General features: G+C 37.5%; 1 protein-coding gene across 2 annotated transcripts in view; it reads right to left on the reverse strand.

The window, feature by feature from the left end:
• PPARG (peroxisome proliferator activated receptor gamma) overlaps window positions 1–26,304 on the reverse strand; it is a 131,528-nt gene that overhangs the window by 42,457 nt on the left and 62,767 nt on the right. For both annotated transcript variants that reach the window (XM_080821667.1, XM_080821666.1), the window contains 2 exons: window positions 6,011–6,238; window positions 4,437–4,606 (listed from right to left, as the gene is read on the reverse strand). In XM_080821667.1, the coding sequence (XP_080677793.1) occupies window positions 4,437–4,606; window positions 6,011–6,230 (390 nt within the window). In that variant the 5' untranslated portion in view covers window positions 6,231–6,238. The remainder of the gene's footprint in view (window positions 1–4,436; window positions 4,607–6,010; window positions 6,239–26,304) is intronic.

Genomic DNA, 26,304 nt, shown 5'->3' on the forward strand with positions numbered 1-26,304 from the left:
CCCTGAGGTTTCTTCATACTGCTGATCAAGAAAACACTCTTTAGGGGCACCTGGGTGGCTCAGTGGGTTAAGCCTCTGCCTTCAGCTCAGGTCATAGTCTCAGGGTCCTGGGATCAAGCCCCACATTGGGCTCTCTGCTCAGCGGGGAGCCTCCTTTCCCCCCTCTCTCTGCCTACTTGTGATCTCTCTCTCTCTGTCAAATAAATAAATAAATCTTAAAAAAAAAAAAGAAAAAGAAAACACTCTTTAATAACACTCTTATTAACTATTTTAGAGTCCTGTGTGCAACTTCAACAGTTTTCTCTCATATTACCACAAAGTCTGTGAACTGGTGTGATGGAAATGCATGAATCCCCATTGCAGGAAATTGGGTTTTTTTTTTTTTTTAATGGTATAGATTTATTCCAAAGTCTTCATATTTGTCTGTGAGAAGGTGATGGCTTTTTTCTTTTGCCTTATAAAAACTTTTCTCCAACTTCTCCTTAATTGCTTTTTTTTTTTAAGATTTTATTTATTTATTTGACAGAGATCCCAAGTAGGCAGAGAGGCAGGCAGAGAGGGAGAGAGGAGGAAGCAGGCTCCCCACTGAGCAGAGAGCCCGACGCGGGGCTCGATCCCAGGACCCTGAGATCATGACCTGAGCTGAAGGCAGAGGCTTTAAACGACTGAGCCACCCACGCGCCCCTCCTTAATTGCTTTTAACAAAACTTTTAACTTAGGTACAATGAGACCTAAGTTATTTTACTGTGAGATTAAAAGCCCAGTGCTGGGGCGTCTGGGTGGCTCAGCGGGTTGAGCCTCTGCCTTCAGCTCGGGTCATGATCTCAGGGTCCTGGGATCGAGCCCTGCGTCGGGCTCTCTGCTCATCAGGGAGCCTGCTTCCCTCTCTCTCTCTGCCCGCCTCTCTGCCTACTTGTGATCTCTGTCTGTCAAATAAATAAGTAAAATCTTAAAAAAGAAAAAAAAAAAAAAAGCCCTGTGCTGGTCCTATGTTTGGCTTTCCTGTGAAGCGGTGTGGCCCAGAGAAGCTCAACCCATGGGCTCCCACCGCAGGTAAGAATATACTAAAAATCCTTCCTGATTTAGGGCCCTGCATAGAAATACAAAAACAGATTACACTGTATTATTATATATAGTAGATTGTGCTTACTTATATCTTTAGGTAAGTCTATGGTTCTAAAATGATCTTTTACTAAAAACATAAAAACACGATGAAACCCACTAGAAAATGAGTAAGTGTCTAATTTGTAAGTGGTAAGTGACAGCTTTACAAGCTCTAAGGTGTATGTATTATTCAGTAGCCAAATGTTTTATTTTACCTAAGTCTGCAATATTAATAACCCAAGAATCTGTCACTATTCCACTTTAATCCAAGCCTGATCTTTTTATTCCTGTTTGAATTTTGGCAAGGATCACTAACATAAATCTGTTCCATAGGCACTGTAAAACCATTTTAGAAGACCTACTAACAGCTATGATAAGCAATATTGTAACTATTCTTTTCAATCCATCAATTAGTCTGCAGGTTGATGGTTACATATCCTACATTCTTATGAAATGGCAGACGTAAAGGCCCAAAGTACCCTTTAGGAAATACATATGAATCAAACACTTGTTAATTTCACTTTCCTGGCTTTTTATTGAGTACTGTCGATAAACTAAGAAGCTATCTTTGATTGCTGGTAGCCACTGGCCTAAATTAGCTGCATTCAGACTGTGGAGACAATTTGGTTTATTTCCAAAGTAGCCATCCCTTAATCTTTTATAACAGCAGTTCTCAAACTTTCTGGTCTCAGGACCCTTTTAAAGGATTACTGAGAACCCCATGAGCTTTGGTTTATGTGAGCTATATCTACTGATACATATCAGACTAGAAATAAAAACTGAGAAATTGTTATGTATAAGGACCTAACAGGCGAACATTCCATTAGCCACCAGAGCTATGTTACCATTCTTTGTCATGTAGTTTCTGGAACAATCCACGTACACTTCTGAGAGAATGAGAGTGAATATGGTAAATAACAACCAAATATTATTATAAAAATAGTTTCAACATCACGGGGGCCTTGGAAAGGTCGTAGGGACCCTTAGAGGCTTCTAGACCACATTTTGAAAACTGCTGACTTATACTTAGAGAAGCCAAATTTTATTATTCCACTAACATTTCTCTTTATCTTTAAAATGAGTAGATATCTATTTTACCTTCTAAGGTTAGTATAACCTTCCTTGCATTTTAGGCCTGGGAGTCTGTAATCCAGGGTATTCTTCAGATCTGATTAAATATTCACTGTCCATCTCTGCCTCAGGACCCCATCTGTTCCTCGGTTGATGGCATTTGGATTTTGTCCTTCCTCTTCTCTTCTCCTTCTTGCTATTTTTCTTCTTTGCTCAGTTTGATTTTCCAAGTTTTTGTGCCCTCAGAACTTAGCTTTTATTACTATAATCAGCTATTATCTTTTCAATTTTTAACCGTTATCAGTATTGTTAACTCCCCACAAATATCTGACTAAAAGAATCATGGTAGAACTATTTCCTTAAATGTTCTAGTTTTCTAAGTGTTTGACCAGCCTATAAACAAACAATAATGTATTGTGGAAATTTAACCATCACACTGCTTTGCTTATCAACATAAATTGCCAAGATGACCAAACAGAATGGTTTCTTCAGGTATTTCTCAGAATTTAGCAATAATTTACTCAAAAATTATATAAATCTAACACAATAAAACAATATGTTTTCACTACTTATTGGAATCTTAAATAACTGACTACACATAATGATTTCAGAGATCGCAGATATTTTAGGTTGGTTTTAATCACACAGTGAATAGGTTTTAGTGTTTTAAATGAAAGTGTCTCTTGCCAATGGTATTTCAAAAACTCATTTTGGAATTTTAGACCTTAAAAATATGTAAGACCTTGGATAGCTGCTAATCCAACCAAGTTGTTTTACGAATGAGGTGACAGAGAGCTGAATTGTTTATGTGACTGTCTAGTAACTCTGGGCAAGTGGCTTGGTGACTACTAGCTTGTCTCTTTTCACTTTAGGAGGCTGCCTTTAGTAATAAACTATTTGAATTGAAGAGATTCTAGAGATGATCGAATTCAACCCCATCATTTTATAGATGCAAAAACTTACGCGGGATATAGTTTAAAAATGATATATGCTAAAGCATCTTGCACAATATATGGTACATAGTAGAAATTCAATAACTATCAATTTCAGACCCTAGATGTTCTAACACCTACCTACCTGGCGTTGTATATCTATTTGGAATAAAAAGCCCAACTGAGGATCGAATCTGATCTTATATAAGCAGTGCTTATTTTATTTTAAAGATTTTATTTATTTATTCGACAGAGAGAGAGAGAGAGAGATGGATCACAAGTAGGCAGAGAGGCAGGCAGAGAGAGAGGAGGAAGCAGGCTTCCGGCTATGCAGAGAGCCCGATGCGGGGCTCAATCCCAGGACCCCGAGATCATGACCTGAGCCAAATGCAGAGGCTTTAACCCACTGAGCCACCCAGGCACACCAGCAGTGCTTATTTTATAAGGTAAGTACTTATGAACAATTTATTCTGAGCCCTGGAGTATATAATAAATACAACTGATTCACTAAGTATATTAAAGTTAATTATTTTAAAAGACTACCTAACTAAAATATGAGTGGATTAGAAAATTCTTAATAATTGGGCATAATATTACTGAATGTTTGAGCTTTCCAAAATACACTTTTCACAAAGAATGGAGGAAAAATAGTACCTCCCCTCCAAAATTGTTCTATCACTTTGCTTGTCCATAATACATGTCTCAAACTGATGCTGAAGTAAGAAAAGACAGAGCACTGGGTTAGGAATCATAAGATACATGTTCTGATCCTAGTTCTGCCACTTACTAATGGATGAAAATGGTGACAAGAAGCTTGTCACCACCTCACAGGGCTGTTACAGGCCTCAAATGAAAGTATCTATTTATCTCATCTGTCAAGCCTTATAAAAGCAAAACAACACATGGAATAGTGAGGGGAAAAAAAACAAACAAACAGAAACAAAACTGGAGGATTCTGAAAATATGGGTTCTAGGCCAGGTCATCACTGTCTTGCTATGACACACTTGTATTCAAGTCACTTTTTCTCTTTCTTTCTTTTTCTTTCTTTCTTTTTTACTTGCAAGATGCAAGCAATGAACTAGATCAGTGGCTCAAGGACCAATCTGGAGAAAGGGAAGTGAAGCAAAGCAACTCTCTTTTTACCAATTTTCTTAGGTTTTCAAAGAAATCATTTGAATGGGTTTTACTAAAACAAAACAAAAAAGTTTTATCTCAATTCCTTGCTATGTGTTCACAACGAGAAATGAAAGAACAGGTAAATTTTCAGCAGATTTTTTTGAAAAAAATCTCTTGCTCGGTTTTTTCTTTTTCTTTTTGTTTTTTTTTACCTTGCATCCTTCACAAGCATGAACTCCATAGTGGAACCCAGAAGCTTTATCTCCACAGACTCGGCATTCAATTGCCATGAGGGAATTGGAAGGCTCTTCATGAGGCTTATTGTACAGCTGAGTCTTTTCAGAATAATAAGGTGGGGATGCAGGCTCCACTTTGATTGCACCTGTGTGCAGAGAAATGTGAGCAGATAATTATCACATGAAAAACTGCTGAAAAAGCTCTATGGCAAGTCGCCATAGTACACCTTACTGCCATAGGTTTATTATATAAGTGTAGAAGCATTATGGAACATGAAAAACAACAACAACAACACAGGAGAAAGTAGGCTTTGTAACTACAGGCAAGTCACAACACCTCTGAGCCTCACCTGTAAAAATGAAAGGGGGAAGGGAATTAAGTCTTGTGGTCTGTGTCCCTTCAGAACCAAAGCTTAGACTGACACCCCCTAGTATCTGAGACAATTAAGGTTATTTTGCTACACAATGTGCTGTATTTGGCATTCATCACAATATTAACTTATATATTTGTATTTAAATATCGCATTTTAGAAGTATTCTTAAAGCACTCTTGTAAAAGAAACACAGAAGGAACACCACTATGAAAAGGTAATGTCATGCCCAGCTTGAAGGTACACGAGAAACAAGAGACCAGGTTTTCAGCAGTGCTGAGTCAGAAAAGGTGGTTTGTAAAATAATCTTTGAGAGAGAGAGTGAGAGAACCCATGGAGAGTAAGTACTCCCCTTCTGCTGGTTAGGATCAGGCCTATTAAATTTCCATATTAGGTTCTAACTGAAAACCACACAAATATAACCAAGTATATTATTTAACTCAAAAAAAAAAAAACAACTAGAAATACAGGAAGTTCTTACTTATTGTCAAGTAATGGTTGCCAATTACATGGTGGTGGCTTTGGAAAACCAGCATATCAGCACACAAAGATAAAAATCAAGGAAATAGCATCATAGAAATTTATTTTATCTTGAAAAGTACCGTTTTGGTTTATCCTGACTCTGATGTTTTGATGTGAATTTACTTAATGGCAGGAAGATTTATCAATAGACTACAATGGTAAAATTTGAATTTGTGCAGAAAAATAGGTTTCAGTATAAGCTGCTCAAATAGCAGAATTAGGGAAAATGAATCACAAATTTGCAATTTGGTGATGAGAAGTTATGTAAGGTAGCAAATTATTACTTATTAACTTAAAAGTGACCAAAAGAATAAGAGTTTATACACACACACACACACACACACACACACACACTCTAAACCTGGCAATGCAGCCATGCTGGGAAATGCTCCTAAGAAGGAAAGAAACAAGAAATAGGAAAAGGAAGAGGAAAGAAAATGAGGGAGAAAAAGGAAAGAATGATCTGGGGTATTTACACACTAACATCCTTTTTGGTATATCATAAATACACAATGTTTCATAGGTAAATGGATGAGTAAATGAATGGTAAGTATCTTTTTTATAGAGCTTTAGTCTCTGGAGCATTATTCCAGTGCTATCGAGAGGTTAGTCTGATTCTAGTCTTAGCAGTCTGACAAGTGAAAATAACTATCATACTTTGGTACTCTTGGAGCTTCAGGTCATACTTATAATCAGCAACCATTGGGTCTGCTCTTGCAAATGGAATGTCTTCGTAGTGTGGAGTGGAAATGCTGGAGAAATCCACAGTGGTGAAAGGCTTGATGTAAAAAGAATGGGAGTGGTCATCCATAACAGAGAGATCCACGGAGCTGATTCCAAAGTTGGTGGGCCAAAATGGCATCTCGGTGTCAACCATGGTAATTTCTGAAATGGAAAAAAAAGAAAAGCTGTGGAGTTCATTCTGGAAAGCAGAACAATCTTCTAACAATACACAAGGAGGGAACTGAAAGGGTCTTTGGTGCTGTGCTCTCATCTAGATTATCGCAAGGAGAGAGAAAAATACAACCACCTCCTGAGTGCTGCCCAGGCTGTTTTACTAAAGGAAGGAAGCCACCCCTTACCTGGATAGCATGGCAGAGAACCTTGTAATAGTATCAATGTGGTCAGCGTACCCAAGGAAATGTCGTGCAAACAACCCTGCTCTCATGATCTCCTAAAGAAGATCATCATATCAGGTCTGTTAACGGTTTTTAAAATTAATCAATTAACTAATTAACTAATTTCCTTATTTCTTTAGTTAGTTAACAATTTTTATTTATTTTATTTTTTTTTTACAGAATTCATTTATTTATTTGTCAGAGAGAGAGAGAGCAAGAGAGCGAGCACAGGCAGGCAGAGGCAGAGGGAGAAGCAGGCTCCCTGCCAAGCAAGGAGCCCGATGTGGGATTCGATCCCAGGACCCTGGGATCATGACCTGAGCCGAAGGCAGCCGCTTAACCAACTGAGCCACCCAGGCATCCCGAGTTAGTTAACAATTTTTAAAGAGCATAAAGTTCTGGGACAATTTTGCTTCCTTGGAATTAGAGATGCTAAATATTTTTCTCTTTAGGATAAAAATTTTGCTCCCCTATTTGTGTTTATAATGGTTTTATGGGACAGAAAATTTGGCACATTAAATTTAGGTAAAAATGTATTTTTTAACTGCATTATAAGGATAATTTTATTCTTAAAGTAACACAAAAATGAATCCTTTTTAAGAAGGGACGATCCCTCTATGAAAACTTGCTCAAATATTTATCTTTTCTGTGCATACAGTTTTCCTTAAAAAGGAGAATGTGTTCTCCATCTTGAGAACAGAAAGGTTAGAGATCATGGAAACATATCTGATCATGAATGAGAGAAAGTCAAAACGACAATCCGCACAGCATTAATTAAACCACCCTCACACCAAGACCACAACGAAACAAAAATGGAAACAAGAAAACGTGTAAAAGACAAGGGGAGGGGGGTGGGGGGTTGGGTGAGCCTGGTGGTGGGTATTATGGAGGGCACATAGTGCATGGAGCACTGGGTGTAGTGCATAAACAATGAATTTTGGAACACTGAAAAGAAAATAAAATAAAACTAAAAGAAAGACAAAGGTAAAAACACATGGATTCTAAGGCCACAAAATAACTCGTTTCATGCATTGCCTGCTTAGGATGACACATGCCATGTGTGTTTTTCAGTATATGATTTGTGGTCACAGTAAGTGAAATAAAACCCTGAGGAATTTTAGTTCTAACTATTTAATGTGGATGTGTGAGCCACCAGAGGCTGTGGACATTAAACCTTCGTGCCCTAGGAACCTACATGGGTACTTACTGACGTAGATATTCAGACATGTGAACACACACGGTGCCTCACGGGTCCTTGGTTCTCCTGAAACCAGTTCATTGTTCAAAGTGGTATGAAAAGAGCAGTCACTGAGTATTTTAAGTGATAATTCTTGGGTCAAAAACATGAGCAAAGGGCTATGTGAATTCAGGACTGCTAATATTGGAGACAAAGAAATGAAATACTCATAAAACTCTAGAAGCTCCTGAAATCATAGGCTGATGTATCTTATTTCTAGTTATTTCGCTATCACCTAGCAATGGGCTTGGCTTATAGTAGGTGCTCATATGAAATACCGAATGAGTTGATAAGGCAGCTCTGAAAGTTTAGCAGAACAGGCAGGAAGAGGGGAAGCAAATTAGTATTTTTTTTAATTTATTTATTTGACAGACAGAGATCACAAGTAGGCAGAGAGGCAGGCAGAGAGAGAGGAGGAAGCAGGCTCCCTGCTGAGCAGAGAGCCCGATGCGGTGCTTGATCCCAGGACCCTGGGATCATGACCTGAGTTGAAAGCAGAGGCTTTAACCCACTGAGCTACCCAGGCGCCCCTAGTATTTATTGAAGTACCCCCCAACACAAGACACATTCTCTTATTCCACATAACCCAAGATCTTATCTCCACTTTATAGATAAGCCAGGACCAGAGAGGTTAAGCGACTTGCCCAGTGTCCAATAGCTGGTAAACAGAGAATTCAAACTCAAGATTGACCCAGGACCTTATTCATTGTTTATATATTCTCTTTATTCTCACTGATGAAACTGTTTTATGGAGAAAGGGCTACTCTCCTAGGGGTATCTGTCAGTGGGCCTCTTGTTTTTTCCCAGCAAGCAGAGAGCTAAGGAATTTACTCTCAAAGGCATGAGGTTAAAAATTCCAGTTGTGGTCTTCATAAGGAAAACAAAGTGAAAACACAAATAAGGAGACTGTCCTATGAATGTGCTTCAGGGGTTCCGAGGGGACTCATTAAGGCACCGTTTGGGTTCACATGTCTGAATATCTACACGAATAAGTACCCAAATAAACTTAAGTTATCTGAGTCACAGTATAAACACAACACACAAGAAGAGGAATGTGTACTGGTGATAGCTTAAAGGTCATGCTGGGTCTCAATGACACCCAGAAAAACATCTGTGGCTTTAATGATGGGGAACCCATCAAACTATGCCCTTCGCTTCACAATTCTTCTAAACCTAACTCACCCAGCTTCCTCCACTTACTCTGCCCACCTCCTCAGCGTGCTTATTTTACATTTCTTTATCTACTCTGCTCGGTATAAATTACCAGCGTATCAAAATAATCTCTTTTGTCTTGACTGCAATTTCCACAAAAGTGGGCTTATCAACTATTTCTCATTATGCTTGTTGCAAAGTTCATCAGTAAGCAAAATAAAGCTTGTCTGAGTTAAAGGTAGTGGACAAGCCACCGAATGAATACTGGGAAATGAAAATGAGGATGCAAAAAAATATCTGTGTTGCAAGAAAAACTGGTTGTTCATCATTTTGCTGGTTTAATTTTGTTTTGTTTCACTTTTAATATACGACTTCAATGACTCCCTGTCAACCAAAACCATGCTTCTTAACATAGGAATCACCCCGAGGGGTCATTTACTTGACTGCAAAGTTTTGGAAGAAAATTTTAGTGTTAAAATAGCCATCTGTGTGTAAACAAACAGAATAAAAAAATCATGGATTTTAAAGATATAATATGGAACTCCCTAAAAAATTGGTACCTGTGGTACATTTCATAGCTAAAAGAATGCTATTAAAAAAAACCCCACAATTTATTTTCATTTATTTGTTTTTAAAGATTTTATGTTTTTAAAGTAATCTATACACCCAGTGTGGGGCTCAAACTTACAACTCTGAGATCAGGAGTTCTTTCCAGCTCTACTGCATGAGACAGCTAGGTATCCCTATACCTCATTTTTATTTTACTTTTTAAAAACAGGCTCCACACCCAGGATGGAGCCCAGCATGGAGCCCAGCATGAAACTTGAATTCACAACAGTGAGATCAAGATGGGAGCTGAGATCAAGAGTCTATGTTTAACCAACTGAGCTAACCAGGCGCCCCCTAGACTTTATTTCTAAAAGCAGTTTTAGGTTTACTTAAAAGTTGAGCAGGAAGTAGAGAGTTCCCATTTATCCTTTTCCTCTCCTTCCTTTCCCTGACCCCTGAAACATACACAATTTCCCCTATTATTAACTTGCATTTCTCCTATTATTAACACTTGAGTTAGCCTGCTATGCTTGTTACAAAATTGTGAACCAATATTGATCCATAATTATTATCCATAATTTGCATTCCAGTTCATTCTCTGTTGTACATTCTATGGTATTGACAAATGCATAATGTCATGTATCCACCATTACAAAATCATGCAGAAGAACTTCACTGCCCTAAACATCCCCTGTGCTCTACCTATTCATCCCTCCTTCCCCATCCCAACCCCCGCCCCCCTGCCCCAGAATGCTGTCCTCTTCTATTAAGGGCATATTAGTTGAAAAGCAGGAGAAACCTTGACCTTTATATATTACACACATATACATACACACACACCCACATACACACACACATATATGAAATGTCTTACCATGGCTTTCAAGGCCCTCCCTGACACAGTCCTAACTTACTTTCTCTGTCTTATTTTCCACTAGTGATCACAGACCCCAATCTCATTCTTAGCATACCCTGTGGTTAGGCATATCATACTATTTGCCCAGGTTAAACATGCTCTGCATTTTCTAGTCTGCTTATCTTTATTCATGCCAAGGCTGCTCTATCTCCTCCCTCTTCCCACCTCCCGCATCACTGCATGTCACAATCCCTCTGTCTTTCCCACAGTGGGAAATCCCACTGTCTCCAAATGCTACTTTCTCCAGGAAACTTTCTGTGAAGTCTCCAACTTAAAAATACTCTCCCCATTCTCTGCATCCCCACAGCTGTTTGTACCTCTCTTTTAACACTGATAGAATTATTTGGATAAATATCTCTGCTATCAGATTTCAAGCTCTAAATGGATGGTGTCTTAGTATTCTGTTTTTCCTTTAGTCCTCATGCACAGCTGGTCATTTACTAAACGTTTACCAACTGAATGATCATTCATTTTTATGTGAAAATGTAAAAAAAAAAAAAAATAGGGGCGCCTGGCTGGCTCAGTTGGTGGAGCGTGTGACTCTTGATCTCAGGATTGTGGGTTCAAGACCCACATTGGGTGTAGAGATTACTTAAAAAGTAAATAAAAATTAAAACAGGGGTGCCTGGTGGCTCAGCTGGTTAAGTGTCCGACTCTTGGTCTCACCTTAGGTCATGATTTTGGGGTCATGGGATAGAGCCCAGAGTTGAGATCTGTGCTGGGCGTGGAGTCTGCTCAAGAATCTCTCTCTTCTCCCTCCCTCTCTCTCTCTGCCCTTCCCCACTCATGCTCACTTTCTAAAATAAATAAATAGATCTATTTAAAAAATTAAATAAAAAAGGAAACATGCAGGAAAACATTTATAAAAATAAAAGGGAAAAAATGAAGATACTTTCTCAATAGTTTAGTTTTTTTTTAAGATTTTATTTATTTATTTGACAGATCACAAGTAGGCAGAGAAGCAGGCAGAGAGGGAGGAAGGGAAGCAGGCTCCCTGCTGAGCAGGGAACCTGATGTGGGGCTCGATCCGAGGACCCTGGAACCCTGACCTGAGTCAAAGGCAGAGGCTTTAACCCACTGAGCCACCCAGGCGCCCCTCAATAGTTTAGTTTTGCTAAGACTTATCTTCCCTTAGAAAAGATGATGATCGTCAGTATTACAAATAAAATACAATTTAAACCTTAAGTTCTCCCTTCAACAAAGTATATTCAGTTTTTCTCTCGATAATTTGAGAAACAAGATTAGGGTCCTATGAAGTTTCTCCCTACATAGAAAAGACAATGTGAGAAAGAAAAACAGCTTGCCTCTTCATCTCTAAGAAAACATATTACTCAAATACACATTTTTCTTTCCTCCTTTCCCTTCTCCCTGTTCTTTTTATTCTGGGACATCTTGACCTAAACAATATTACTCCATGGACCATAGTTACCAGGAGGCACAGTGGCTCCCTAAACATTTTATTTTATTTTGACTTAGAGATGGGTCCAGGGAGCCTGTTTCTAATTTTGTTTCTAGAAAACATAAGCTACTGTTTCTGCCAAGCTGTAAGTCGAGTAGGTGTTTTTTTTACTCCATGTAATTACCCATGAAAGAAAAAGTGAACAAAATATTTGCATGAACAACAGTCCTTCTGAGGGATAAGTAACAGTGTCTTAACTTTCCAGCTGGGTGACAGGAGTGGGTTGCATCAGGATTTATCCATCAATTTCACAACCTTAAGGTTCCAAGCAAAAGTCTTTGGGCAGACACTGAACAAGGGGGTGAATTTGTGCCATTTATCTTAGACCTTCAAATCTGGCTTGACACTGTATTATTTTCAATGAGCAGACTCTGAATAATACTCCAAAGTATAATGTATTTCAAATAAAAATATAACCAGTACCATGCCAAAATAAGCTAACCTCTCTAACTGGAAATGCATCATTATTTGGGAATATGGAAGTGGGCCAGAAAAGATGGTAATGTAATGTAATGCCCCAGAACTACATTGTTTACCTTTGAGGTCTGATATATTGGTCCAATATAACTGCTGCCCCTTAAGAAAAGGAAACTCCTACTAGAATTTCTGAGGAAATGCTGCATTTCCTCACTACATTATTATCTAATTACATTAACTAATATTAATAGAACCCTAAATCTTTACTAAGTATTGTGCCAAAAACAACACTTGGACCATTTCATTTAAACCTCACAACAATACTATGAGGTCGGTGTATTCATAAGTATTCTTAGAGAAGAGGAAACTGAGGCACAAACATGGAAGTAGGTAACTTGCCTAAGAACACACAGCTACTAAGGACTAGAGCTGGGTTGTGAACCCAGGTGGTTGAAAACTGCATAGCCTGCACACTTAACTTTCTAAGCTGGTTAGAAAAGACAAATCTCTTCCTGATCTTCCACTTCTATCCTCAAGAACAATTAATTTCAACAAGCCTTCAGTGAACAAGAGGATGTGCCAGGTCCGGGAGTTGGGAATATACTATGAAGACTGGGTAATTATCACATAAAAGTTTCATTAGAAAGACATTAAGCTGGGCAACAGGAGGAGGCGCCAGAAAAAAGCCTTTCATGGATTCTCTAAAACTTAGTAGCTTCGTTGGAAGTGGCCTTAAAGAGACACTTAATCACTGATTTTTTTCAATCTCTTCTAATTTGTTTCAGTTTAACATCACAGTACTCATCAGTATGGTTCAAGCTTATTTATCCAGCCCCTCCTACTGATTCATGCAAATCATTTTGCAGTGTAAATTGACCCGGGAATTTTCTAACTGAAGTCCTCTCCCATGAGGATAGCTGATATACAGAGACAAAAATCATCCTGAAATAGTAGAGTGGCAAAGGTCCTTTTTTTTTTTTTAAAGATTTTATTTATTTATTTGACAGACAGAGATCACAAGTAGGCAGAGAGGCAGGCAGAGAGAGAGGAGGAAGCAGGCTCCCCGCCGAGCAGAGAGCCCGACGCGGGGCTCGATCCCAGGACCCTGGGATCATGACCGGAGCCGAAAGCAGAGGCTTTAACCCACTGAGCCACCCAGGCACCCCACAAAGGTCTTTTTGAGATACTACTCTAAGTCCCTTATTTGACAGATGAAGGAAATGAAAGAAATGATTTGCCCCTCAACACATAGTCAGGGTCTTACCAAATGAGAATCCAGGTTTCCTGTCTCCTATCCTAGCATTCTGTACACACCATCATGAAGACGTTACTGTATGTAAATATGTTGAAAATGGGACTTTTAACCTATGCCAATTTTCATAGATACAGATTTTTGGGGGGTCTTGATATATAGGAATGACATCAAATTTACAAAGGAAAGAAGTCTCATGCAAGTACCCATTTACTGGATGGTAAATTAGTATAAGATTCCCCGTAACAGAATTTGTTTCTAACAAAAATTAATAAAATCTGAATTCATCAAAAGGTTTGGGGAACAGTCTAATGAAATGAGCACAGATCAGTCCCAGTTTTTACATAATAAATACAAGCATACATATTTTATTTGCTTATTTTTTGTGGGTTGCTGTTCTGAACATTCACAGTGAAGGTACATGAGCCATTTATCATGTCAGATACCTTGGGTTTGAATACTGACCTATTGCTTGCCAGTTTTGTGATCTTTTTATACCTAACTAGCCCATCTGTAAAATAATATTGCCTACCTCACAGAGGTGTTGTGAAGATTAAATTACATAATATATCCAAAGCACCTAACAGGTCCAGACACTTAGTAATTCTCAATAAATACAATTATTGGCAGCAGTAGTAATTCTTACACTTAACCAGACTACTAGAATCATGTAAAAGGTGGGCTAACAGCCTCCAGTGCTACCACTAGGGGACAGGAAGAGGAAGAAACATCAGCAAAGTCCTATTGTTCAAACAGGACTACGCCTTCAACAGATGTCCTGTTTTAAAGACCTCTGGAAAAGGAGTCCACAGCTTCTCCTGGTTACTCATTCCAATGTTTAATGGCTCTTTTGTAGCCAGGAAAGTCTAGGTCTTATCTGGCTTGTCTCCAACTGAGTTATACATATGTTAATGACGTTCCTTTTAAAATAATTAAAAAGAAAAAAATCTGGTGAGCAAATAAATTTAGGAAATGCTAGGTCAAGCAAGGTTAAATAGGTTTATGCAGAACTTCTTAAGGCTCATATGCTAATAGTTCATGAGAACGTACAAAGGACAGGGAAGGCACAGTGTGCAACATTTGCAGAGTTTCACATTTGACGGAATAGTTGGGGAAGTGATGGTCTATCCTATGCTGGAGTTTATAACTTCTCCCCCATTTTTCTAAACATACATAGCTACCATCTTCTGCACATTTGCCCATTACCGCTTGTACTTGAAAAGTGTTACTAAGCTGTCCCTCAGGTTTTCTTTAATTTTAGAGTGATTCTTAAAACAAGACCCAAGAAGGAAAGGATTTCTTAAACCATGTAGAAAAGAATCACTATAAAGACTAACGCTCTTTTTATAGGGACGATCTGAAAAGCCTCCACACATGGGGAGGAAAAAAAAAGAAAATCCACATAAAGGATCAGAACCAGAATGACTGTGAACGGCTCAACAGCAACACTGGAAGCCAGAAAATCAATACAGCAAGGTCTTCAAAATTCAAAGAAAAAGTTGTTATTTCCAACTTGGCATTTCAGACTCAGCCAAACAAACCTTCACTCAACTGTACAAGCAGAAATACATTTTCAGAAACAGAGGGCCTCAAAAAAAAAAAAAAAAAAAGAGTCACCCCACAGGTACTCTTTCTGAGGGTTCCACACCAGAACAAAAGGAAAACATGGGACCCGGGAAACAAAGAACTGGAGAAGAGGAGGGTAAAAGGAAGACCGAGGAGGACAGATCCTGTGCAGCCCGGATAGAACGGAACAGGAAGGTGAAGAAGGCCGTAGGAGATTACCCAAGAAATCAAAGTGCCTGATATATATGACCGCTGAGAGACAGTTTTTATTATGGTCAGAGAGTTGGAGAAAGAACTAGTGATAATTCTTTCTAAATAAAAATGAACAATTTGTCAGTTAAAAAAAAAAAATTAACTCCAGAAAAAAGAACAGCTCTTCAGGATGGGGAACAGAACTGTTGTATACTGCCTAGAGCAACTGGAGCGGGACTTTCAGAGCTGATAGGACATAAACACTGCAAATTACAAATACATCGTGAAGATGTTGGGAAGGACAAGTGTGTGTTTTGGGAAAAGGGGTGTGGTGGGGAAGAGCTAACTTTTTTTTTTTTTTTTAAGAGGCAGGTTTGTTTTTTTTTTTTAAGACTTTATTTATCTGATAGACAGAGACCACAAGTAGGCAGAGAGGCAGGCAGAGAGAGAAGGGAAGAAGCAGGCTCCCTGCTGAGCAGAGAGCCCGATGCGAGGCTCGATCCCAGGACCCTGGGATCATGACCTGAGCTGAAGGCAGAGGCTTTAACCCACTGAGCCACCCAGGCCCCCCGGGAAGAGCTAACTTCTATCTTCCACTGTAGGAAGTCCGTGGGGAAATGGATACAGCTTTTGAAATAGCAGCATACCAGATGTTATTTTAAAGACACAGAGGTAGGGGCGCCTGGGTGGCTCAGTGGGTTAAGCCTCTGCCTTCAGCTCAGGTCATGATCTCAGAGTCCTGGGATCGAGCCCCGCATCGGACTCTCTGCTCAGCGGGGAGCCTGCTTCCTCCTCTCTCTCTCTCTGCCTACTTATGATCTCTATCTGTCAAATAAATAAATAAAAATCTTAAAAAAAAAAAAAGACACAGAGGTAAATTCCAGGAGAAATGTTTAAAAGAATTAAAAATGACTGTTTCTGAGGAATAGGAACTGGGGACTGAGAGTTGCTGTTCTTCATGAAAAGCTTTAACCTGACTTTAAAAACTAGGTACAAGTCTTACTGTCGTAGAAGTAAAAATTAAGCTAAATACCTTTTCATTGTAATGTCTTCCCATGATTTCACTGAACAAAGGGAATAAATATATTCCTTGCATGTTTCTCAGTCCTCTTAAAGGAATTACCATGCAAAAAAGCCCTGGAAAAGTAGGAAAAATTTTAACGCAGTTTCAAGTAAAATAAAGGAAAATCAGAAAATATTTTTAATGCTTGATCAAAAGTTGGCAGTTCCTTTGGCTCAAACATTTAAAAAAATTCTATCAATTTTTTTCTTTTCCTTTCCCGGTATCATGGATTTTGGTCAGAAAAGTGGGAAAAAGACTCTGGATTCCATTAGCGGAAGTATAACTTAATAATAGGTAACAATTTTGAAGTACTTACATGACAGACATTGTACCTTAAAATTATTAAACATGTAATTTATAATTAATTAATGTATATATGTGTAATTTATAAATGTATACATACATATAATTCACATCTATGAATAGTCCTATGGGTTATATACAATTGTTATTACCCCCAGTGGACTGAAAACATTAGACAGAAAGGGGTTAAGTGCAGGGAGCCTAGGTGGCTCGTCTCCTTAAGCATCTGACTCCTGGTTTCAGCTCAGGTCCTGATTTTAGGGTCTTGGAATTAAGTCCCACCTTGAGCTCTGTACTCAGCCCATAGTCTGTTTAACCCTCTCTCTCCCCTTTTGCTCATACTCTCTTTCTCAAATAAATAAAATCTTAAAAAAAAAAAGAGGTTAAGTGCCTTGCCTGATGTCACATAGGTAATAGGTACTGGGATTTGAATCTTGTGTGATTTCTCAAAATAGAGAACCTCTTATTTTGGACACCATGAATTAAGAAAAAGATTAGAAAAGGATTCTTTGCTGTGTCATTTGTTTCTTCAATGTGAAAAAAATACGTTTTCATTCTGCCGTCTACTTAGACTGTATTAAAACTCAAATCCAATGCTTCTGTGGTTTGGTTCCCCACTGATACTCCCACTGATAACTCTGGCAGAGGCTGAAGCATTCCAATATGTAATTGTATATACACTTTTCCGTATAATGAGTCAGAAGATCTCATAACAAATTCTCAAATTCAGATCAACAAAGGGCCTATCATCTGGTTTTGGAGAAGGCCATGTACACTTATGTTTTTCAAAAGTTCATTTTCTTTTACATGGGTCACATCTTGTTTCGATAGCTTGCTTAATCCAGTCTACTATCAGGAGACAGGAAAGATTACAGGATCATGCCCTCATCCATAGTCATTTCTGCTGTTTCCTGAAAAGCAGTTTCATCATGGTCAAACCAGCTCAAGCTTCGTTCTTTTGCTAAAACTAGTGTCATGTGTTTCTAAAGGAAGACTTACTAGTAATTGAATCAACACTAAACCTAAGTCTGTGGACCAGCTAGTTAGTTACTCTGGTTTGATTGAAATTCCTACTTTACTGAGCACATAGTGGCAGCAAGCGAAGGATGGTGTGGAGGTCAGAAAAAAGAAATTGGGGGTGTTCTCCCCAGCTAGCTCTTTCTGTACATTTTGGTTTTGGCTTTGCAGTGAGAGGCTAATGAAAATGGGAGACAGAAGACTGAGTGGGAAGGAAAAAAACAAAGGGTATGGTCCAGGACTTTGTAACTATTCAGAAGGAGGGACCACCAAAGAGATGCGAGAGTACTGTTTCTCTTTGCTTTGTCCACCTCTCAAACATTGTCAAGGGCTTGACATTCTTGCAACCAGGAAAACATAAGAGTGGTAGTGGTTTTAAGTAATGCTTTATTACTGAAGCACCTTGAATAGCCTGAAACTATCACAGAGTGGAAAGCGATTGTCTTACTCAGAATTGTTTAGTTCTGGCAAAATGATGTGATATACTATGGTCCCGCGTACTCTTGTTTTTAATTTACTGTGCCAAACACTCTTAATGAGAAGACAATGGTCTTAAGCTAAGCAAATATGATAACAAAAGTGTCAAAACAGATGTAGCCAGATTGCCAGTGGTTATGGGCTGATTTGCAGATTTTCACTAGCTATACCATATATTATCTCAAAAATATTACAATGTAGTATTTAAAATATTCATAGTAAACATTTTTCAAGTTTAAATACTCTTCCTGAGCTATTATAGCATTATCAAAGTATTCTGTATAAAGACATTTGACACAATTCAAAACATTTATTATTAAAAAAAAATCTCTTAACTAGGAAGAAAAGGGAACTTCAATAATCTGATAAAGCATCTCCATAAAAAACAAACAAACAAAAACCTAAAGGAGCCATCATACTTGACGGTGAAATATTTAAAGCTTTCCTTTGAGATCAGGAATGACATAAGCATACTAGCTATTACTGCTTCTAGTCAAAAGTGTACTGGAAATCCTATCCAGTGAAATACAGAAGAAAAAAATGATTAGAAAAGAAAAAATAAAACTAACATCACTCACAGATGACATGAATATATATATGTGTGTATGTATGTGTGTGTGTGTGTGTATGTATATATATATGGAAATCAAACCCATTACAATTAATAAAAGAATTTAGCAAAGTTGCTGGATATAAGATCAATCAATATTCAAAAAATGAACTGTATTTTTATAAGCCAGCAACAAACAGAAAATAACATTTTAAAGTGATTTTTACCATAGCATCAAAAACATCAAATAAATACCTAAGGGGAAAAAAACTAACAAAATATTTGTAAGACCGCTATACTGAAAATTCAAAAATATTATTTTTTAAAAAGTATTTAAATAGATGAAGGGATACACTGTGTTCATGAACTGGAATACTCAATATTTAAAACTGTCAATTCTCTCCATATTTATCTATAGATTCAGGAAAATTCCAATCAAAATATCAGCATTTTTGTGTGTAAAGAGACATGCTGAGTCTAAAATTTATAAGGAAATTCAAAGAGCCAAGAATAACCAAGACAACCTTGAAGAGAAGAACAGCACTGGAGGATTTTTACTACCAGATATTAAACCCAATTATAAAACTACAGTAATTAATAAGTCAATTAGCGCAAGAAGAAAAACAGACCAATGCAACAGGAGAGCAAGTCCAGAATCAACCCCACAAGAATATGGTCACATTTGGTTTATGACCAAAATGTCCCCATAGTATAATGGGGAAAGGATCACTTTGTCAATAAATGAAGTAGGTCAATTACATATCCATGCAGAAAAATGAATCAACCTCTACCTTAAAACATTCACAAAAATCAGTTCCATGTGGACTGAAGATCTAAATGTGAAATATGAAACAGAAGAGTTTTTAAAATAAAAATTAAGATAACACTTCATCAGGGATGCCTGGGTGGATCAGTTGGTTAAGCTGCTGCCTTCGGCTCAGGTCATGATCCCAGAGTCCTGGGATTGAGTCCCACATCGGGCTCCTTGCTCAGCAGGGAGCCCATTTCTCTCTCTGCCTCTGCCTGCCACTCTACCTGCTTGTGCGCTCTCTCTTTCTCTCTCTCTCTCTCTCTCTGACAAATAAATAAATAAATCTTAAAAAAAAAAAAAAAAAAAAGAACACTTCATCAACCTTGGGGCAGGCCAAGATTTCTTCATAAACACTTAATAAAAAGCACTGATTAGATAACCTGGACAATATTTAAGATTAAAACTGATTAGTAAGTAAATGAAAAAGCAATACACAGTGTGGGAGAAGATATCTGCAATATATACATTTGACAAAGTATGCTTTATTTTTATTTATTTATTTTTAACAAAGTATGCTTTAAACTCATATCTAAAGTACCCAGTATAAAAATGGGCAAAACACTTGAACAGGCACTTCACAAAAAAGAAGAGCCAAAAGGGTAATAAATGCTTCTTAAAGTGCTAAACTTTTTAGTTATTAGAGAAAGAGAAACAAAAATTACAATGTGATACCACCATAAACCCATTAGCATGGCTAAAATGAAAAAGAAAAAGAAAATGTGTAAAGATGTGGACCAAGTGGAACACTCCAACACTGCTGGGTATAAATGGTACAGCCATGATCAAAACCGTCTGGTAGGGTCTCTTAAAGCTGAACACACCCTATGGACCATGTATATGTCTAACAGAAATATGTACCCTTGTTCACTGAAAGACCTATATGAGAATGTTCCTAGTTGTACTATTTGCAGTCATGAAAAATACCTGAATACCCATCAACAGTAAGACAGATATATTGTGATATATTCACAAAGTGAAATAAAGTAATAAGAATGAAGTACAATTATACTCAGTAATGTGACTAACAAACAAATGCTGAGCAAAAGAATTCATATACAAACAAGTAAACAATGTTTAGTTCTATTCATATAAAATTCCAAAATGGGCAAACTAAACCATTGGTTAGAAATCAGAAGAGTCAGAGGGCTTCTAGAGGGCTGGTAGTGTTCTGTTTCCTTATCTGAATGTGAATTACACATTTCACTCATTTGTGAAAATGATTTATATACTTCTCCCTATGTATTTTAGGTTTCAATAAAAAACTTCAACAGGAGGGATGGGTCGGAGTGGGAGTTGATAGAAGGAAACATGCAAACCAAACATATAAGCCAACAAAAACTCTTTCATTTCTGTTAAAAACATTTGTTACAGAATTTCTAATGTATTTATTTAAGAATTTTTCATTCAGAAGTTACCAAGTGGTATTAAAATCAGTCTCAAGAAATTACCTATATTTCTAACTGCCTTCATTGTATAATAAGGGCTAAATACATCTTCAATTAAGATGGTCAAGTCAGCATCAACAGGGCAGGAATAAATTCAAAGGGTGTAACTTTTTATCCTAAGGAGTATTAAAAGTTACATTTTTGCTTTAGGTATGCTTGACTTATATGTACGGCCTCTTCTGCTTTACAAGAACCTTATATTTCTTTTAAAATACAGGAAATCTTTTCCCAAATACTAATACCTACAACAGGAGTCCTGTTTGTGAAGTTAACATGTTTGGATCAGTTGTCTTTTGAAACATTCCATTTAAATGAAATGAAGTCTGTGGCTTAGTGCAAACTACCAATTTCATGATGAATATTTAATTTCTTTGTATCGACAATCTATTTCATCAACTTTTTGTTTTAGAAGAATTATCATCATATTTTACTACAGTATTTCTCTTCCCAAAGCCTCTCCTTGTTTTACTTTTCTTTGGTATTTTCCTTTCTCAATATCTTAATCTCAGTACAAGTTTGATCAGTAATATAAAACCCAAACAATCTCAAATCAAGATAACCAATTACCTAATACTATGTGCAAGGTATTTTTCAGGCCTCACAAGAAATACATTATAACATAGTTCTTGACCTTGAGAAGCTTACCAAGGTGAAAGATGTTTAAAAATAGAAAGCAGAATACAGACCAAACTAGTGAGAGAGACAATAAGTGCTCTAGAAGTGTAGAGGAGAAAAAGACCAACATGTACTGAAATAATTCAGAATAACTACATGGTAGAGATGGGTTTTGAATTGTGAGGATCATGTGGGATGATGAGAATTTGGATTATTGTTGATAAAGGTATTCCAAGTAAAAGATATTTGTCTCTACTATCCAGCATGACCCTTATATTACTTGAGTTTCCTGAGACTGAAATGAATAGGATATCAAAGTGATTAAATTTTGGGTTAAAAAAAAGGACATTACTTGCAAAGTGGATCGATTTCTTGGCCAATTGGGTCATCTGTTTGGGTCAATTGTTTTGTATCTTGTAATTGGCTAGAGATGTGGTTATATCAGTAGTAAAGAGATTTCTTTGTAAATGGCAGAGATTTCTATGTAAATCTGGCTATTCTTATATTAGACTGACACATTTGGTTCTTTTCAGCATCATATTTTGCCAATTAAGCAAACTTGTCCAGACAGTCTACATAATAGGTCTAAATTTTTAAAACTAATGGCAGGGTTTTAGGTGAAGTGGAAGACAACAGTAAAGTAATATCCTACCATCTCACATTTAAAATATTCAATTGATAATGCCAAGTAATGAATGTTTTACTTTTTCCAAAAGAGGTGACTTAATTCAATGAAGTAAGGTGAGCCATGGTGCTCACATGTCTAGCACTGACGAAGAATATTAGAACTGCTATTCTGTCTCTGAGTTTTGTCACTGGTTCTTTGCCAAAACAAGAAATTGAGCCTGGGTTTCTTCTTCTGGAACTGTGATTAATAATATGTATCTGTCAGATAATATCTAAATATTCTGGGGGAAAATGCTAAGGAAAAGACTGTAAGCAAGAACTAAGTCTGACTTAATTAACTATAGTAACAGAAAACTTTGATAGCATGGACACTGAAAATCTATATTATCCCAAAGCTGTAACTTCCATTTCACGGAAGACAAGACAAAACTAACATTTGCTGGACACCTGTTACATATCAGGTCCTGTGCTAAGTGCTTCTTCACAGATTGGGTATTGGTTACTTAATCAAATAAGTTGCTTTCCTTAGCACTACTAGCAAATAAGTCCCCTAAAATTTCAAATGAATACTGGAAGTATCAAAAGGTAGGCAGAGGGGCACCTGAGTGGCTCAGTGAGTTAAGCCTCTGCCTTCAGCTCAGGTCATGATCTCAGGATCCTGGGATCAAGCCCTGCACTGGGCTCTCTGCTCAGCAGGGAGCCTGTTTCCCCTCTTTCTCTGCCCGCCTCTCTCCCTACTTGTGATCTCTACGTTGAGTAAATAAATAAAATCTTAAAAAAAAAAAGGTAGACAAACTTGCAAAAGAAGCCAGGCATTTGGATAAGTCAAAAACTGTGATATTCAAATTAATATTCAAATAATGATAATCCAAACCAATGGAGGGATATGATGCAAATAACTGTATAACAGGCAATTCAAAATAGATTTGTATCTGGTTTTTAAGATAGATCATGTTGTTGGTTTGTTTATACCAGCATGGGTTTTAGAACAATACATTAGCATGTACACTAAACTTTTGTTTTTACTTATCAAACATATTCTAGTGCCTGACCTCAGGTGGTGAGGTACAGCAGCAGGTCAGCTTGGAATTAATAAGACAACAATAAGAGCTTATTATGTACCTATTATATGTTAGATACTTGTGGAATAAAGAAGAGAATAAAACATGGGTCTTATCCTCAACAACTATGTAACTTGGATTAAGGGAATATATAAAACAGAAAATATTATCAGGCAGTCTGCAATTAAGGGCTAAATAGTGTGATACAGACCAACGCAGAAGAGGGATTTTATTATTTTATTTTAACAAGTATTAATCAACTGGCCATTTACCAAACATGTCCCAGGCATTTGGGATATACTGTGAATGAGCAAACTAGACAAAGATCCCTCCTTTATGGGGTTGATATGCTGGTGTGAAAAAGTGGACAATAAGTACAATAGATGAGTAAATTATATAGTATGTTAGAAGATGGTGAATACTTAGAAATGAAACCATGGAGCAGGAGGAGGGAAAGGGCGGTGGGGAGGACAGATAATTCAACAACAGCAGGGACAGAGGCAGTCCTTACCAGAAGTGAGATCTGAGCCAAAATTAGAAGGAGCTGACAAGAAGATGCAGAGGATGAGGGTTCAAGGAAGGAGGAAGAAGCCAGAATAAATGCACTAAGGCAGGAGCATGTCTGGAATGCGGGAGGAACAGCAATGTGGCCAGTGTGGCTGGAGCCGACTGAGGAAAAGGGCAGAGAGGTGGACCGGGGTGGGGTGAGGGTTCTGGGTCAGACTGGGCTTCCATCCTAAGTGAAGCAAGGAGCAGCTGCTGTAGGGTTGTGAGCTGAGTGACAGAGCTGACTTACATTTTAATGTGATCCTTCTGCATGAAGGCTGACACGAAGCAGTTGGGAGGTGAGGACAGAAGCATATAGCAATCCAGGCAAGAGACAGTGGCTTGGATGAGAGTACTGACAGTGAAGTGGGGAGAGGTGATATATTCTGAACATATTTTCAGTTTAGTGGAACAATTAACAGTAACGTATTAACAGGAGGTCTTGTGTCATGGTGGTTACTTGAACCCGATGTTGAAGGACAGGGGGGATTTGAAAAGGTGGAAGAATTAGGAAAGGCATTCCAGGATGTGGTGGGCTTAGAGGCAAGAGTGAGTCTGGCTTATTCTTGGGACAATGTGATTAGTCCAAGTAGAAAAGGGCAGATCATTCTCTGGGGTGTGGAGGGAAATAAAATACACAATGTGGAAATGGATTATACAAAGCTTTCAAAGCTAGGTGGAAGTGTTAAGACTTCACAAAGTTCACTATGGGGCACTACTTGTATACAGAAAGTGCTCAATACATACTGGAAGTCTGATAGGCTTTGAGGACCACTAATCTTGCAGATTAGACTGGATAGCTGAATGTCCCTCATTTAGAAAGTCAGCTAAAAGGCTGTACGTGAATCCCAGTGTGTGGTCATAAGAGATGATATTCCTTATGGTAATTGACAGTTGACTGTTTAAAAATTTACTTTATAATGCAAACCATTCACCCCTTGTAGGAACTTCAATCTTGTGTTGGCAAATCTCTTACCTGATAAAAATTACATGGGTCTAAACACTGTGTGCTCAGCTAGCCACACGATCTTAATTCTGAGGTTATTGGAGTTGGACAGCAGTTGCTATCAGGTGCAAATGTAATTCCTGTGTCTCTAAATTAGTTACAGGTACAAAACTGTATATCTACAAAAAAAGGTAATCTAGTAGAGGCTTACAGAAATTTAGTTCCATCTAAATGAGTCTGATTCATTCATATCACATTTATTTTTCCAAATATTTAACACTAGTAGATGGACATGAGGTATTTGCTGGGACAATTTTCTTATGCCTAATTTAAGGCTGTCCAAAAGAAGCTAAAATAACAGAACCCATGTCAGTTCTGTTGCTCTAATACAATGAAGACATTTACTTGGCTCAGATTTCCACTGATGCAAAGAATATGTGCTTTATAAGGAGCTATGATGATTTTAGAATTTCCTACGGGTTACCTTATTCAAGTTACAGGTGAGAATGTTGACAAAGATAGTAACCTATGACAAACTATCAGAGCTATAAAAATTGTTTTCCATTTGACAACTTGTTTTATAAAGCAATGAAGAGTTTACATGGATAACTGCTGTCAGGTAACTTTCAAAACAAGTTGTACTCCTTAGGGATGCCAGGAGAAAATAAATTTAAAAAATTTTTAAATGCTGTTTTCTTGTAAGACTCTAATAGACATGACATTTGTTTCTGGTGTTTCCTATAACTCATAATTTGGGGGGAAGTACAAGAGAAATGACAGTTTTTGGAAACATAGTAAGGAGATTCTAAGAGTCTTGAAATCTACCAAATCTACTACGTCCTAGTGATCAGAAAAGAGATATGAACAGTTAAGTCAGAGAAATAAATGTTAAAATAGAGCCACACTAAAAAAAATTAATATGGACGATATAATGTTCTAAAAAAAGGCCCTGAATCATTATTAATGTGAGATTATGAAATTAGAGTTGTGTCAATTACCTAAATCTTCATCATAAAGAATATTATAATCTAAGATAGTTTTTCAGTGTCTCGGAGAAGAAAATGTTTAATCACTGTTTTCATTTATGGCCCAAGAATGATTTCAGTTTTTGGAAATCCAATCTTTTCTGAAACAAACATTAACAAAAGTGGGAGGTAACTGCCCCATTTAAAAAAAACAATCTGACAGAAAGATGTTTTCTCTAAGTATGATTATTTCCTTACCAAATATTCAGGTGAGGTCATGGGAGAAGATTCATCTCACTCAAAAACTGTCATTATTTTGATACACAGAGAATTCTACGGTTTTCCCCCATATATTCCCTAAAATGCTTCTAAATTAAGATATTGTATGTTTTCTGTTCCATCCATAAGTGATTAATACTAAAAGACCAAAACAATAAACTCTATATAGGACTTCAGATGGGCTTTTGCAAATATTGTGTCATTTAATCCTTGTAAAACCCTGTATTTCTGTTGCTATATGTGGAAACGGAGGGAAGAGAGGATAAATGGCTTACTCAAATTCACATGGAACATACATGGCCAGGACAAGACTTGTAGTTGCATTCCCTGATACTACCTGGGTCCCTTTAAACCTCTAGAAAGGTGAAAACTTGGGTCAATTATTTAA

Source organism: Martes martes (genome assembly GCF_963455335.1).
Source record: "Martes martes genome assembly, chromosome: 1".
NCBI classification, from domain to species: domain Eukaryota; kingdom Metazoa; phylum Chordata; class Mammalia; order Carnivora; family Mustelidae; genus Martes; species Martes martes.